The 13,775-nt window shown below is 42.9% G+C and overlaps 9 protein-coding genes across 9 annotated transcripts; 5 read left to right on the forward strand and 4 right to left on the reverse strand.

The window, feature by feature from the left end:
• Positions 1 to 247: 247 nt before the first annotated feature.
• Positions 248 to 556, forward strand: RPC11 (DNA-directed RNA polymerase III core subunit RPC11; the record flags this gene model as incomplete). The annotated part of the gene is made up of 1 exon (XM_022819395.1): positions 248 to 556. One exon carries the CDS (start codon positions 248 to 250, stop codon positions 554 to 556), a length of 309 nt encoding a protein of 102 aa, XP_022675965.1.
• Positions 557 to 726: 170 nt separating this feature from the next.
• On the reverse strand, positions 727 to 1,698 carry HEM13 (coproporphyrinogen oxidase; the record flags this gene model as incomplete). The annotated part of the gene is made up of 1 exon (XM_022819397.1): positions 727 to 1,698. One exon carries the CDS (start codon positions 1,696 to 1,698, stop codon positions 727 to 729), a length of 972 nt encoding a protein of 323 aa, XP_022675966.1.
• A 1,878-nt stretch (positions 1,699 to 3,576) lies between these two features.
• On the reverse strand, positions 3,577 to 3,819 carry KLMA_40116 (uncharacterized protein; the record flags this gene model as incomplete). The annotated part of the gene is made up of 1 exon (XM_022819398.1): positions 3,577 to 3,819. The coding sequence occupies one exon, from the start codon at positions 3,817 to 3,819 to the stop codon at positions 3,577 to 3,579; it is 243 nt and encodes an 80-aa protein (XP_022675967.1).
• Positions 3,820 to 5,064: 1,245 nt separating this feature from the next.
• NRG1 (transcriptional regulator NRG1) lies at positions 5,065 to 6,177 on the forward strand (the record flags this gene model as incomplete). Its single annotated transcript, XM_022819399.1, has 1 exon — positions 5,065 to 6,177. One exon carries the CDS (start codon positions 5,065 to 5,067, stop codon positions 6,175 to 6,177), a length of 1,113 nt encoding a protein of 370 aa, XP_022675968.1.
• A 1,020-nt stretch (positions 6,178 to 7,197) lies between these two features.
• Positions 7,198 to 8,100, forward strand: ECM2 (Pre-mRNA-splicing factor ECM2; the record flags this gene model as incomplete). Its single annotated transcript, XM_022819400.1, has 1 exon — positions 7,198 to 8,100. One exon carries the CDS (start codon positions 7,198 to 7,200, stop codon positions 8,098 to 8,100), a length of 903 nt encoding a protein of 300 aa, XP_022675969.1.
• Positions 8,101 to 9,250: 1,150 nt separating this feature from the next.
• Positions 9,251 to 9,673, forward strand: KLMA_40119 (uncharacterized protein; the record flags this gene model as incomplete). Its single annotated transcript, XM_022819401.1, has 1 exon — positions 9,251 to 9,673. One exon carries the CDS (start codon positions 9,251 to 9,253, stop codon positions 9,671 to 9,673), a length of 423 nt encoding a protein of 140 aa, XP_022675970.1.
• A 58-nt stretch (positions 9,674 to 9,731) lies between these two features.
• RSM10 (mitochondrial 37S ribosomal protein uS10m) lies at positions 9,732 to 10,346 on the reverse strand (the record flags this gene model as incomplete). The annotated part of the gene is made up of 1 exon (XM_022819402.1): positions 9,732 to 10,346. The coding sequence occupies one exon, from the start codon at positions 10,344 to 10,346 to the stop codon at positions 9,732 to 9,734; it is 615 nt and encodes a 204-aa protein (XP_022675971.1).
• A 296-nt stretch (positions 10,347 to 10,642) lies between these two features.
• On the forward strand, positions 10,643 to 11,557 carry TRM7 (tRNA methyltransferase TRM7; the record flags this gene model as incomplete). Its single annotated transcript, XM_022819403.1, has 1 exon — positions 10,643 to 11,557. The coding sequence occupies one exon, from the start codon at positions 10,643 to 10,645 to the stop codon at positions 11,555 to 11,557; it is 915 nt and encodes a 304-aa protein (XP_022675972.1).
• A 68-nt stretch (positions 11,558 to 11,625) lies between these two features.
• KRS1 (lysine--tRNA ligase KRS1) lies at positions 11,626 to 13,578 on the reverse strand (the record flags this gene model as incomplete). Its single annotated transcript, XM_022819404.1, has 1 exon — positions 11,626 to 13,578. One exon carries the CDS (start codon positions 13,576 to 13,578, stop codon positions 11,626 to 11,628), a length of 1,953 nt encoding a protein of 650 aa, XP_022675973.1.
• Between the last annotated feature and the right edge of the window lie 197 nt (positions 13,579 to 13,775).

Consider the following 13,775-nt stretch of genomic DNA (forward strand, 5'->3'; position numbering starts at 1 on the left):
CTCGCATCGACTAAAAATGCTTTCTTTACAAGCTCAGATCACGTTGGCTAGTTTTTCTTTTCAATATTGAAAAATTTAAAATAAGTCAAGCTAAACTGAAATTAACACCTGCGATGAGCTGTCTATCAACTCATCGCGTGTATTATGGAAGGCTACTTAAGCTAGTTCATAAGTCAAATCTGTGATTAGAAGGAAGCGAGAAACGGCGGCTACAAGCATGCTATCTTTCTGCCCACTATGCAATAATATGCTTTTAGTGTCGAAGGCTGACAGTGGAATTTATAAATTATCATGTGGATCTTGTCCATACGAGTTCCCTATTGACGGAATAGAGGTGTATGACCGTAAGAATTTGCCCAGGAAGGAAGTGGACGATGTTTTGGGTGGTGAAGGTGCATGGGATAATGTGGACCAAACCGGAGCGCAGTGTCCGAACCACGACCAGTGTGGTGGTGATAAGGCGTACTTTTTCCAACTTCAAATCAGATCTGCCGATGAACCTATGACTACTTTCTACAAGTGTGTGAATTGTGGCCATAAATGGAGGGAAAACTGAAACAAGTTACACATATACAGGTTTACTTTTACTTACATCAGGCAACTTGTATACATATATAGAGATATATCATATAATCATCACGGAGCGGGAACAACAATAAATAAAATAAAAATTAGTAACATATACACATGGAGAGCGTGGGAGTTTTTTTTTTTTATTCCGTAAACTTACACCCATTCGATTGGGTTTTTCAAGACCTGTAGCAATTTGTCTTCTCTGGAGCCAGGTTCAGGGTGGTGGTCGTACAACCAGGAGGCGGTAACAGGCAAGGACATCAAGATACTCTCAACACGAGAGCCAGGAGTTCTCAAACCAAATTGAGTACCTCTATCCAAGACCAAGTTGAATTCGACGTATCTACCACGTCTAATCTGTTGCCATTGTCTTTCCTCCTCGGTGTATGGCATGTTCATTCTTCTCTTGATGATTTCCGTGTAAGAGGGCAAGAACGCATCGAAACAGTTTTCGACCATGTTCAACAAAACGTCTGGATCACGGTCGTCCAAGTCATCGAAAAAGATACCACCAATACCTCTGGTTTCTTCTCTGTGCTTGATGTAGAAGTACTCATCGCACCATTTCTTGAACTTTGGATATAGGGTAACGTCTGTCTTGTCTAGAGCGTCCTTGTGCAATTGATGGAACAACTTTGCATCTTCCTCGTACAAATACGATGGGGTAAGATCGGCACCACCACCAAACCACCAGGCCTGAGGTGTCCCGTCCGCATGCGTCGTCTCGAAGTATCTGTAGTTCAAATGCGTCGTTGGCGCGTGTGGGTTGATTGGGTGAATGACCATCGACAAACCACAAGCGAAAAATCTGACACCAGAAGCATCTGGCTCGCCAGTTTCTGGGTCAATTGGCAAGTGCAAGTTCTTGTGATCGTTTTTCATCGCTCTAATAGCTGGAGGAGTCAAAGTACCGTGAACAACACTCACATTGACACCACCTTTTTCGAAAGTAGAACCGTTTTGCAAAACCATAGAGGTACCACCACCACCATCGTTACCACGGGTCCAGGAGTCTGCACGGAACTGCACAGTGTCCAATTCCTCCAACCCTTTAGTGATTTCCTTTTGCTTACGGCGAATCAACTCTTCCATCTTCTTTCTCATTGGCACAGCAGAGTCTGTCATTTTGATTTTATTTTTTATTGGTTTCGATCTGATGTGTATTGGCTTGCTTACTAGTGTCTGCTAAGTGTCGTAGCGTTCACGGTTTTTAGTCTCTTGAGTAAGAGAGAGTGTATCAATGCTATATAGACTAAGTATTTGCAGTTTAACGTTATAATAGTAATAATAATAATATTGAAAAAAAAAAAAAAAAACAGAAGACATAAACGTCTGGAGACTAGACTAAATTTCTGTTTGGTAATACAGAGTTTATATATATATATATATGCTTTAGCCAAAGGGAATAAATAAAAGCCAAGAGGCTGCGCTTTTGGCCTCTATTCGGCGACCAGGTGACACTTGCACCATGCACAATGGTCACTGTAGACCAGTAGTGCCAGGAATGACGGTATAGCGCGCTACTTTAACTGTTCTCAGCTTACTTTTCGTATAGCTGCGGGTTTGCGAAAATCTATGTATGTATGTATCTATCTGACTTAGTAAGAAAAAAAGTAGTCTTTATGGAGCTGGAACGAGAGGCCCACGCATGTACGAGAAGGCGGTCCTTCGGAGTACCCGTTTAGTACAAGGCAAGAGGAAGACAGGAACCAGAACGATGGATGAATGAGGGAATGGATGAGTGGATGAGTTGATGTGTATGGGAATGGGTATGAGAATGGGAACAAGAACAAGAACAAGAACAAGCACACTACCGTATGAGGAAATGGGGCGAGATCGTGTCATTTGGATATTATCTTATACAGACAGGACCCTGTGGCCGTATTGATGCGGATCTTGATTTGCTAAACGAGGCGGTGTGTGGCCAGACAGAGGGAGGAGCAAAATCAGAATCGAAAAAACAAAAAAAAAAAAAAAAAAAGAATAGTAATAGCATGGCATAGCCCAGCCAACTACAACTATAACTAAACGAGGCGGAGGGTATCCGGGTAACTATATGTGTTTTCTTACCCGGAATAGTTTCATACAATACACATACATTACACATACACGTCCGGGTAATGTTACCCGCCCACCCACCAAAAAGCAAGGGTCCCGTCCAATCCCACCACCTATGTATGCCTCTTGGCCACGGCCATGCCCACGCCCATGTCTTTATCGAGCTGGGATGGGAGGTCTTAAAAAAAAAAAAAAAAAAAGTAGGTTATTATCAAATGGGTAACGCCACCCAGCCAAGAAAAAAACTATCCCCTTGACCTGCCAGTATATACGGGCGTCCAGGGCCCACCCACCCACACAGAAAACTGCTCACAAGCGGCGCTTAGACATTAAATCCGCGCTTCCGCGCTCGACGGCGGGCACAACTCCTTTCCATTCTATTTGCCGATGGGCCAAGAGCACTTTTGTTTCCTGTCCGGCCCAGTCGCGACCGCACCAGCGTCCTATCCGCGGATGACAAACACTGCAGGAGGTGTGACGTGTGTGAGAGAGATTTCCTGATTGTTTCTTATTTCTTTTTTTCCCCCCCCCTTCCCCTTCCCCTTCTCTTCCCTTCTTCTGTTCGGATCGGATAGGGTATGGTAGGGGCGGGGTTGGATAGGGGCCCTGGGCTGCGCGCACGGCGTTCGCACGGTGCGAAGCACGAAAAAAAGGCTTGGCATTTTCCTTTTGGTATTTTGCTCGCTAGGGATCTAGACCTGGAAATAATCTGTGTAATCCTGAAAGTGCAGCAGTAGAAGCAGCAGCAGCAGCTGCTGCTGCTTTGATTTCTTTCTTCTTTCCCATTTCGGTCAGTCCAGAGGAGAGCCCAGAGGAGAGCCCAGTGGAGGGTTTGCTGGGCACCCGACTAGGTTCGGGTTCTCCGCTGGGCCCGCAGTTATGCTGAAGGGTCTAAGGGTTCTTCCTTATGCTGCCAAGCTGCTAATCTTTTCCTATCTGCATAGTTCAGTTTGGACAGGGTGCGTGACTTTTTTGCCTTAGAGGTGTGTACTCTGTGTATGCTCTGCTTATCATTGGCAATGCCAATGCCAATGCCAAAAGCAAGCTAGCACACGAACCTCCCTCCCTCCCTTCCTCTCCTCCCACATCCCGGACAATGACTATACCCATACCCATACCCAAGACAAAATACCACGCCCAAGCACATGCTAGAAAAACCGCCCTTTTCCTTTTTTTCTCTTGGCACATGGAGCAGGAGGGTTCTCTCTGTCCCATCCCCATCCCCCCAAACCAAAAATGAAAAAAAAAAACCACATTGCTTTTCCATTTTTTTCCTCTCTCTCTCTCTCTCTCTTCCCAAAAAATGGGGCGCCTCCTGCGCCCCGTTCTGACTCCAACGCCTCCTCCTCTTCTTCCTCCATGGAACACGGCGTCCTAAAACTCCTCCTAAAACTCCTTCTACTGCGCTCGTGCCTGCCTGCCTTCAGATAGGGTTTTTCCTTGGCCTACAGACCCCTGCACACCGCTCTGGGTGTTGCTGTGTGTTGCTGTGTGTTTTTGTAATTTTAAAGTAATTGCGCGACTTTCTGGCCCCTGCTGCGCTCTCTTCTCGGGCATTGAACCCGAGCTCTGCACCTGGAGATAGAGATAACAATCTCCACGCCCGCGTCTGCGCAAATCCGACTCTGCCACATTCCACCGCTATCGCATCCTCGCAGCGATTCTTAATAACCGTTCGTGCAGACACACACAAACACCGTAACCTGGCACCACCCTGGACCTGGGGCCCAGGATTTTTGGTGGGTTGTTTTCAGGGTATTGCTAAGACACATACACACAAAACCGCTGCCCTGCGCATCCTTCAGAGAGAAAAAAACACAATCAGAAACAAAAACAGAAAAAAAAAAAAGGCTCTGGAAACAAGTTTTAAAAACCGCTCACTGAATAATGGATGAGGAATCAAGCAATCAATCTACCAATGAATGAATGGGCCTATGGCCTATGCTATGGGCTGTTCCAGGGACCCGGTAAGCGCAGCATTGCTTGTCTTGTCTTTTTTTTTTTCTTTCTTTCTCTCCTAAGCCTGTCTGACAGATTTTCGGGCCCAGCGTGGGTGGATTGGATTAAGTATATATAGGTTCGTAAAGGTGACGTTTCCGTTTGGGCCCTGGCGTGAATAGGAGTGGCTTTTTCGTTTTGCCAAGACTTTTCAGGGTTTTTTGGTTTCGAGTTTGGGTCTGGATTTTTTTTTATTTTTTTTTTTTTTTTTACCTTATTAATTTTTGTTTTGTTTTAGGCTATTTCTTGGTTTTTTGGAAGCTGATATATAGTACAGACATTATAATATAGTCTTGGCTAAAGCTTGGGAGATTTTGATTATAACAAGATAAATTCAGATTACAGGCGTATTAAGAGTATCTGAGTGATTTGTCGAATGGATTTTGCGGAAACTAGAGTGCAAAATTTGTTTGAATTGCTTTATTTTGTTCCCATATGAGTATTGTTCGCCCAAATATGCCGTTTCTTGGAGACTTTGCCTGGGGTCCAGGCAGCTCGAGAACGCACCCCGGTGGTAGTCTATATGCTAGCGAAGCTAGCGGCAGCAGCAGAAGTAACAGCGATTCTGTTAACCAGGAGGTTAACAGCAGGTACGATTACAATTACGGTAACAGCAGCAGCCACGGCACTGACGCAGCAGTAGCAGCAGCAGCAGCAGCGCCAAGGCCGATTTTACCACCATTGCATTCTGTTATTCTAAATAGCTACTCGGCTGTGCCATTAGTAGCTTCGTCGCGGGCTGCATCATCAACGTCATCATCTTCGATTTCACTTTCCCCAATGGCGACTGGTTCGTCTCCGGTACTTCCGTTGGTGCACCCAATGCCTACCGTTTCTGTGGAGATGGAGGCCAAGAGGTCTTTGGATAGATTTTTGTTCAATGGGCCTGGAAACGAAACATATGTGTCTGGGTGCCGGCCAGCCCCACTGCTCACGACGTGCTCGTTCACGTCGGTTTCGCACTCGCATCCTCACTCGCACAACCATGGAATATCGCGTTCACACGTGCATCCTATACATGCCGACCAGCAAGCAGCCATAGGCAGTAATAGCCCAGGCCATGGCCATGGTCCAGTCCTAGGTACAGTCTCCGTTCCAGTGCCAGTCCCATCTAACAGCCAGAACACCAATCATCATGGCACTGTGTCGCAAGAACACTCAACAGATCGTACCGAAAACACCGACTGCCTCAAAAACACCACCACCACCACCACCACAAACATCGGAAATAACGACAAGTTCAAGAAGAGTCCCTCGGTATCGTCGTCCAAAAAATCAAAGCTCTCGCAAGGTAAATCAATCTCCTCTAACAGAAGCCTGCCCTTGGCTGAACGCCGTAAATACATCTGCAAGATTTGCTCCAGAGGCTTCACTACCTCGGGCCATCTCGCCCGTCACAACAGAATACACACTGGCGAAAAACGCCACAAATGTCAGTTCCCAGGATGCACTCAGCGGTTCTCAAGACACGACAACTACATTCAGCATTATAGAACCCATTTCAAGAACCATCCAAACGCAGTCAAACCACCTCCAATCGACACATGATTAGGTTCTACGATTTCTGAGATTCTGAGCTTCTGAGGCTCCCTGACGTACTGACTTACAAAATACATATATCATACTTCATACTTCATACTTCATGCTCCGTACTCCCTTTTTACAATGCATACTTCTCGCCCTTCAAATGTAATAGTAGTAATACTAGTAGCAGTACTAATAGTAGTAATAGTAATGGCTCTGCCAGAGTAGCCCTAACTCTTGTGTCAATGTCTTGTCTACGTGGTGTACGGGTTCCTTCAGGCAGGAAAAAAAAAATCATTGGAAAAAAAAAAAACTATAAAAACCGAGCAATAAAATTAGCTCTCTCTAGACCAAGCACATAACGCCTGAGAGTTCGACCCACAAGGTCTGTTCCAAAGAACCAAGGGGTTCTTGTAAGAACCTTGGACAGTAATTGAGTTCATATGACATTCTTAGCAGAACGTCATCTGGCACCGAGAGAACTCGGTGCAGGCGTGCATTGAATTTTTTTTTTTTTCATTCAATACAAGCTTAAGCTTTCTGGGACGAGAGAACCATATGGCAACGAATTAGAAGCATTTTATGATGATACACCTAACAACAACAACATGAATTTCTTCAACCGATCACAAACTCATGAGGAATACTTACTTTGACATAGCTTTTTAACCCTGACATGCATTTAAAACGTTGCCTAAGGTCTTTTCCCTCCCTCCCCTCGGAAAATCGAGCGTAGTTCGTAGCTCTGTAACATGTAGTAGTTCTAGTTTTAGTTCTAGTATACCACTACTGGTAGTAGAGGTAGCAGTGGTCCTCTAGATGTGGTAACTTTGGTCAACACCAGCCAGCTCTGGTTGTTTGTTTGGCTTTGACCTGGATAATTCTTGAAAAAGAAACGAACAATCCAATTCACAGCTGTGGTATATAAGAAGTATAAGCCAGGTTAGCCAGGCGATGAGATGAGATGGAAAGAAGGAAACCCGAGATAAAGAAAGACCAGACAGAGTCCTGCATTTCTCAGTTTGTAAACGAAAAGATTCACGCATGGACCAGGATACAGAAGTAAAGATTTGTGATCGGTGCTTGCCAGCAGAAAGCGGGACACCGACCCTTGTCAAGTACCCTAATGGTAAAGAGTGCAAACTATGCACGTTCCCGTTCGATTCATACTCATACAAACTCAAGCATAACTCTTTCCAAACGATATGCTGCGCAAGATGCGCAAATAAAAACAGTATCTGTCAGGTATGCCTTAACGATTTTGAATACGGTATTCCAATGCATCTCAGAAACTCAATGAAACAGATTATGAACCAGGAAGCCGATACTATCATACCGAAGAACGACATGATGAAGAGATTCGTCGGTTTAAGTTCCAAGAAAGTTGCACCACTAGACCTAGATAAGCTCAGGAAAGAAGCAGACACCATTCGGAAATGGAAGGTTCGTGAGTTGCCGTTCCATAGTAATATCAATACCAGCAAAGATATTCTCTTCTTGTATAATATCGATCAAAAACAAACAGAATCCCAGATAGCATCGTTCCTAATAACTGCCTCTAATAACAATCTAGAGCGTGAAAATATTGTACTAAAACTTAATAAGAGTCTCAAAGTTGGTACCGTAACGTTCAAACACGACGCTGAACTCTGGACACAGAAACTCGTTTCCCTACTACCGAAGTTCAAAGTTGGGGAATCATTGGAAAAGAGCTACTTGGATTTGCCTAGTGGAAGAGTGTTCATCACATCGTACCTGCTTCACAACGACGAAAACGAACCGGTTGACATAACAAGGATCAACGTGGAGCATGCGTATAGTAGTCTGGTACAAAAAATTATTCTCAAAGATGCTGCGTCAATCTCGGGCGAAATTAAAGACAAGACAAGAAAACTTAAAAAGGGTGCAAAAAAAACCCTACGTGTTCGCCAGAAACTAGATTTGTGAACTCGCGACGTAGCTTATTCACTGCCGTCTGCTCCGCCATTTACTGATTTTTAATTTTTTTCCCCGATTGTTTCGTTTGCAGATCCCGAAACTATTCTGACATCTCTAATCTCTTATTGTGAACTAAAAAGAACACCACCATTACTGTCTGACATGTCAGCAGGTTTTTTTTTGCCATTAGTTGCAGTTATATATAAGGAGATGGCTTCTATTATTTTGAGGCATTGTCGTGGTAAAGAATTATCTCTATCTGAAATTTGGTGCTCGTTTTTAGTAGTGTCTTTTGGAAGATCTTGTTATGTTAATTATACACCAAAGAACAAAACAAAAAACACAAAAACTATAATACATTCGCTACTAATGAATACGTTCGGGGTTTTACTCTACACGTTTTTGCTTGCATTCAATCAGTTTTATGATATGGTTCTCTGGCCCATGTTTTCAATCGAGCTCCTTGGAGGTGTTACCACATTGGCCCATTCGGACTTGGATTCGTTCCAAATGCACATATTGGACATGCCAGAAAAGTTTGGGGAGGCAGGTAATGCAACTTTTGCATTTGAGCAGATAGAATCTACGGGGTGGGATTCACGATTCGTCATTTTTATGGGTTTAATAGTGACCCTACTGTTTGCATTGATAAGAACAGAGGTTTGCGTTAGCTTTGAAAGAGGCGCGACCTTTGCGCTAAGCACAGCTTTACAAATAACCGGAATGAATGACGCTGGAGAAGAGTATCACGAGGAAGAAGAGTATTTTGATAACATTGAAAATTTTTACCCATCAATGTCAATCAACTATAACGGAAGCTCTATTCGTGCCCAGACCATATACAATAAACCAACTGATGTTCTAATATGGGATAGAAAAATGTTCAACCCACTATAATGATATAATTAAAAAAAAGGACATTCATAAATATATATATATATATATATATATATATATATATATACTCACATATATATCCAAATAACCATGCTTAATATATCAAAAGAGCCAACGGCCTCTGCTTGAATTATTTTTTTTGCATAAGTTACCGCACTAACTCTTTTATTTAACAATCATTTCTAAGACAACCTTTAATCTACTACTTCAACAAACCAAAATTCAAGAAAGAAGAATATAATCAAGGCAACCAATTAAACACATGTCCACACCAGAACAAGCAGTTAGAAGTTTACTCAGAAGCATATACCTTTCCAATGAACCAGTACCTTTGGAAAGTATAATGGCGTTGCAAGAGCTTCTGGGCTCCGACCTCCAATTCGATCAGAACGGCAAAGACAAAGGAATGTCAGAATACTATATCGATTCATTACCCAGAGTGCCCAAAAATAAGCTTAAAACCGAAGATACTTGTGCCATATGCCAGTGTAACTTCCTCGAAGACCCATACCCACTCGTTGCGAAACTGCCACACTGCAATCATACGTTTGATTTAGAGTGTCTTTCCGTTTGGCTGCAGAGTAACCATACATGCCCCATGTGCAGGGACGATTTGACGTCTAAACATCTCGATATAGACACCTCCCAATGCGAACTGGAAGAAGATTTCAACATGTATGGATGAAAGAATGGGTTATATACTATATACAGATAGAGTTTATGTGTAGGGTTTCATACTTTATTTATTTAAAGTGTTTGCTGAATTCTGGGTTTTTTAGCAACTCAACTACCTTAGCACCGACAGCATCGTCCAGTCCGTGCAGTTGCGAGCTCATGTCAAACTTCTCCACATCCAAGTCTTCCTTCTTGCTTTGTAGGTCTACAGGCTCGCGTTGGTACAAGTTACACTTAATACCAACACCACTCATACTGTGTTTCGAAATGTAAGACAATAACGTCTCCACTACCTCGACGTTAGTGTCATATAGTCTGATCAACCGCGCGTGCGTGTGTCTTTCAAAATTTTCCTTCGATTTAGCCATCACAAATGGTGCCCTGATAACCGTCCAACGTTCTCTCTTTGTTGGCATTGGCTTGGGTCCCTTCATTGGAATACCCAAGTAATACCCTGCTCTAAGCACAAAACTGCTGAAAAAATCAAGATTCTCGTTATCATAAGACTTCAACTGAATGTCCGCCACTAGATCTTTGTGTACTGGCTCGATCTTCAAAGGCGCATGGTATACTGCCTCCACATTTTTTGGAATTGGAGTCTCTTTCGCATTGAATGGAAGAGTACGAGGTCCAGCCACTGTCGACTGCTGTCTCAAAATCCCACGAAAACCGTTTCTGAACATAATTAACTTATTTCTTCTCACTATCCCACCAATTAAGCCTCACGAAAGATCACCTATCACCTGCTATTCAACCTTCCCTCTCTAATCTTGTTCTTAAAGCTCTGTTGACCAAGCTCTTCTCTTGAAATTTTTTTTTTCCATGTTAAAAAGTTTCAACAACCTGAAATAACGAAAGTAGAGCATTCTATTGCATAGTGCAAGTTTGATAGAAGAATGGAGGAGAAGGTGTTTACAACAACTTATATTCCATTATTTGAATAGTTAAACCGGATATACAGAGATAGGAGAAATTAATAATGGGTAAAAGTAGTAAAGATAAGCGAGATTTATACTATAGGAAGGCAAAAGAGCAAGGATTTCGGGCAAGATCAGCGTTTAAATTGTTACAGCTAGATGATGACTTCAATTTCTTGGAGGATGCCGTGCGTGTGGTAGACTTATGTGCTGCACCTGGATCATGGTCACAAGTATTGAGTAGAAGGTTGTTTGTTGAAGGTCGTGACAACAGTGATAGGAAGATAGTTGCTGTTGATTTGCAGCCAATGTCGCCAATAGATAATGTGATAACGTTGCAGGCAGACATTACACACCCCAGGACGCTCCAGACTATCACAGACTTGTTTGAGGGCGAGAAGGCAGACTTTATATGTAGTGATGGTGCACCGGATGTGACAGGGTTACATGATTTGGACGAATATGTTCAACAACAGCTAATATTAAGCGCTTTGCAATTATCTACATGCTTGCTTCGGAAAGGCGGTAACTTCGTAGCAAAAATTTTTCGTGGTCGTGATATCGACATGCTTTACTCACAGTTAGGGTATCTTTTTGACAAAGTGGTTTGTGCGAAACCACGTTCTTCTAGAGGAACGTCGCTCGAGTCCTTTATAGTTTGTCTTGGTTACAATCCACCTGTTGGTTGGGAACCCAAGCTAGACATTAATGTGTCTGTAGAAGACTTCTTTCAAGGTTGTGATATTGGGAAGTTGAGCTTGGATGACGAGGGCGGAAAACTTCTGGATTATCGCGAAGAACCAAGATCAATAGCTAAATTTATTGCATGTGGTGGACTCTCGTCATTTGATAGCGACGCGACCTACCACGTTGACCCCAGCAGTTCTGCGTTGGACCCCGTACAGGCTCCAACAAATCCACCATATAAGAAGGCTCTTGAACTAAAACGGAAGGGCAAAATGAGCCGTGCAATATAAGATGTAGTAGTATCAAATATTAAAAATTTACTTAATTTATATGTTAATAGTAGCTTAACAATGGTAGCTTAAGCCTTCTTTTCCTTTTCTTCCTTGACAATTTCTGGCTTCAAGGTTGGGAATAGCAAGACTTCTCTAATGGTGTTAGAGTCGGTCAAGAACATAGCCAATCTGTCGATACCACAACCCCAACCACCAGTTGGTGGCAAACCGTATTCCAAAGCGTTACAGAAGGTTTCGTCAACCAATTGGGCTTCGTCATCACCTTGAGCCTTTTGGTTAGCTTGTTCTTCGAAACGAGCTCTTTGGTCAAATGGATCGTTCAATTCGGTGTAAGCGTTACAGATTTCCTTTGTGGCAACGAAAACTTCGAATCTTTCACAAAGACCTGGTTGGTCTCTGGAGTACTTAGCCAATGGAGACATCATTTGTGGGTGTCCGAAGATGAAAGTTGGGTTGATACAGGTGTCTTCTAATTCACCAACCAACTTGTCTAGCATTCTAGCGTTGGTTAATGGTGGAGCACAGTCCATCTTGTTGTCCTTCAAGACCTTCTTCAAGAACTCACCAGTTTCAGCGGTGTGAAGTTGGTCACCAGGTGGGAAAGTGACATTGAATCTCTTTTCTAGTTCTTCAATCATGTTGATTCTCTTCCATGGTCTAGCGAAGTTCAATTCCATTTCCTTTGCTGGATCGTTTGGATCTGGGTGGTACTTAATGACGTAAGAACCAGTGATTTCCTTGACCATCTCAGAGAACATGATTTCAGTCATGTCCATCAAGTCATAGACATCAGCGTAAGCTTGGTAAAATTCACATGTAGTGAATTCTGGGTTGTGGGTCATATCAATACCTTCGTTTCTGAATTGTCTACCAATTTCGTAAACTCTGTCCATACCACCAACAACCAATTCTTTCAAGAACAATTCTGGGGCAATTCTCATATACATGTCCATGTCCAAATCGTTGTGGTGAGTGATGAATGGCTTAGCAGTGGCACCACCAGCAATGACGTTCATCATTGGGGTTTCAACTTCAATAAAGTTTCTGGTGTCCAAGAATTTTCTAATGTAACTGATGATCTTGGAACGAGTAATGAAACGGTTTCTAGCATCCTTGTTCATAATCAAATCCAAGTATCTCTTTCTGTATCTCAATTCTTGGTCCTTGAAACCGAAGTGATCGGTTGGCAACATGTGCAAACATGGTGTCAATAGCTCGATACGGGAAACGAACACAGAGATTTCACCTTCACCACCCTTCTTTGGGGAAGTTCTACCGACGTAACCTTCAACACCGACGATGTCACCTCTCTTGATCAAAGAATGATCATCTTCGTAAGAAGATTCTTGGTGGTAATCTTGTAGTTGAGACATAACTTGGACTTCAACACCGTCACCGTGCAAGACGTAGAACTTCAACTTGGAACCAGATTCTCTCTTGGCGTGAATTCTACCGGCAATAGAGACCTTTTCTTCTGGCAAAGTCTCACCACGCTTCAAGTGAGCATACTTAGCCAAGAATTCTGGCAAAGTAATAGAGACTTGGAACTTGTGAGGGTATGGGTTTGGACTTTGAGTCTTTCTTAGTTCGTTGATTTGTCTGGATCTAGCTTCAAAGTATTGAGAAGGATCCAAATCAGCAAATGCATCAGTGTTAACCTTCTTCTTTGGCTCTGGAACTGGCTTAGCAGAAGCCTTCTTAGCAGCCTTCTTGGCTTCGACTTGTCTTTGCTTGATACGCTTCTTCAACTCAGACTTGGAAACCATTTCACCGGTAACCTCGTCCAAGTGCAAGTTAGCCACAGCTTCAGTGGCTTGAGCAACTTCGTGTGGTTGAGACATTTTTTCCGCAGTAGGATTTTGGTTTCTTATCAGAAGACTAACACCTTCTAGGACTGTAATTCCAATAAACCTATCTTCAACTGATAAGTGTAACTTTGTTCTTGATGTCGATTCGATGAACTTTCTCAAAATGTCGAAATTTTTCAGCTTTGGCTTAATGAGAAGAAAATTTGACATTTGGTCATAATGAAAGAAACACGTGATCAATAATATTGGCCAGTGAACGTAAAAGAAATATAGCGCTGACAACACGACTTTTTACATGCGTTGAGGTAAGTTGGGCGAGTTGGACAATTAGGGCTAGTGACCAGAGACGTTAACAGAAGACAAGGTCTATATAATTTCAAAGAGGAATACAAAATTTTTCATGATTC

Source organism: Kluyveromyces marxianus, chromosome 4 (assembly GCF_001417885.1).
Source record: "Kluyveromyces marxianus DMKU3-1042 DNA, complete genome, chromosome 4".
NCBI lineage: Eukaryota > Fungi > Ascomycota > Saccharomycetes > Saccharomycetales > Saccharomycetaceae > Kluyveromyces > Kluyveromyces marxianus.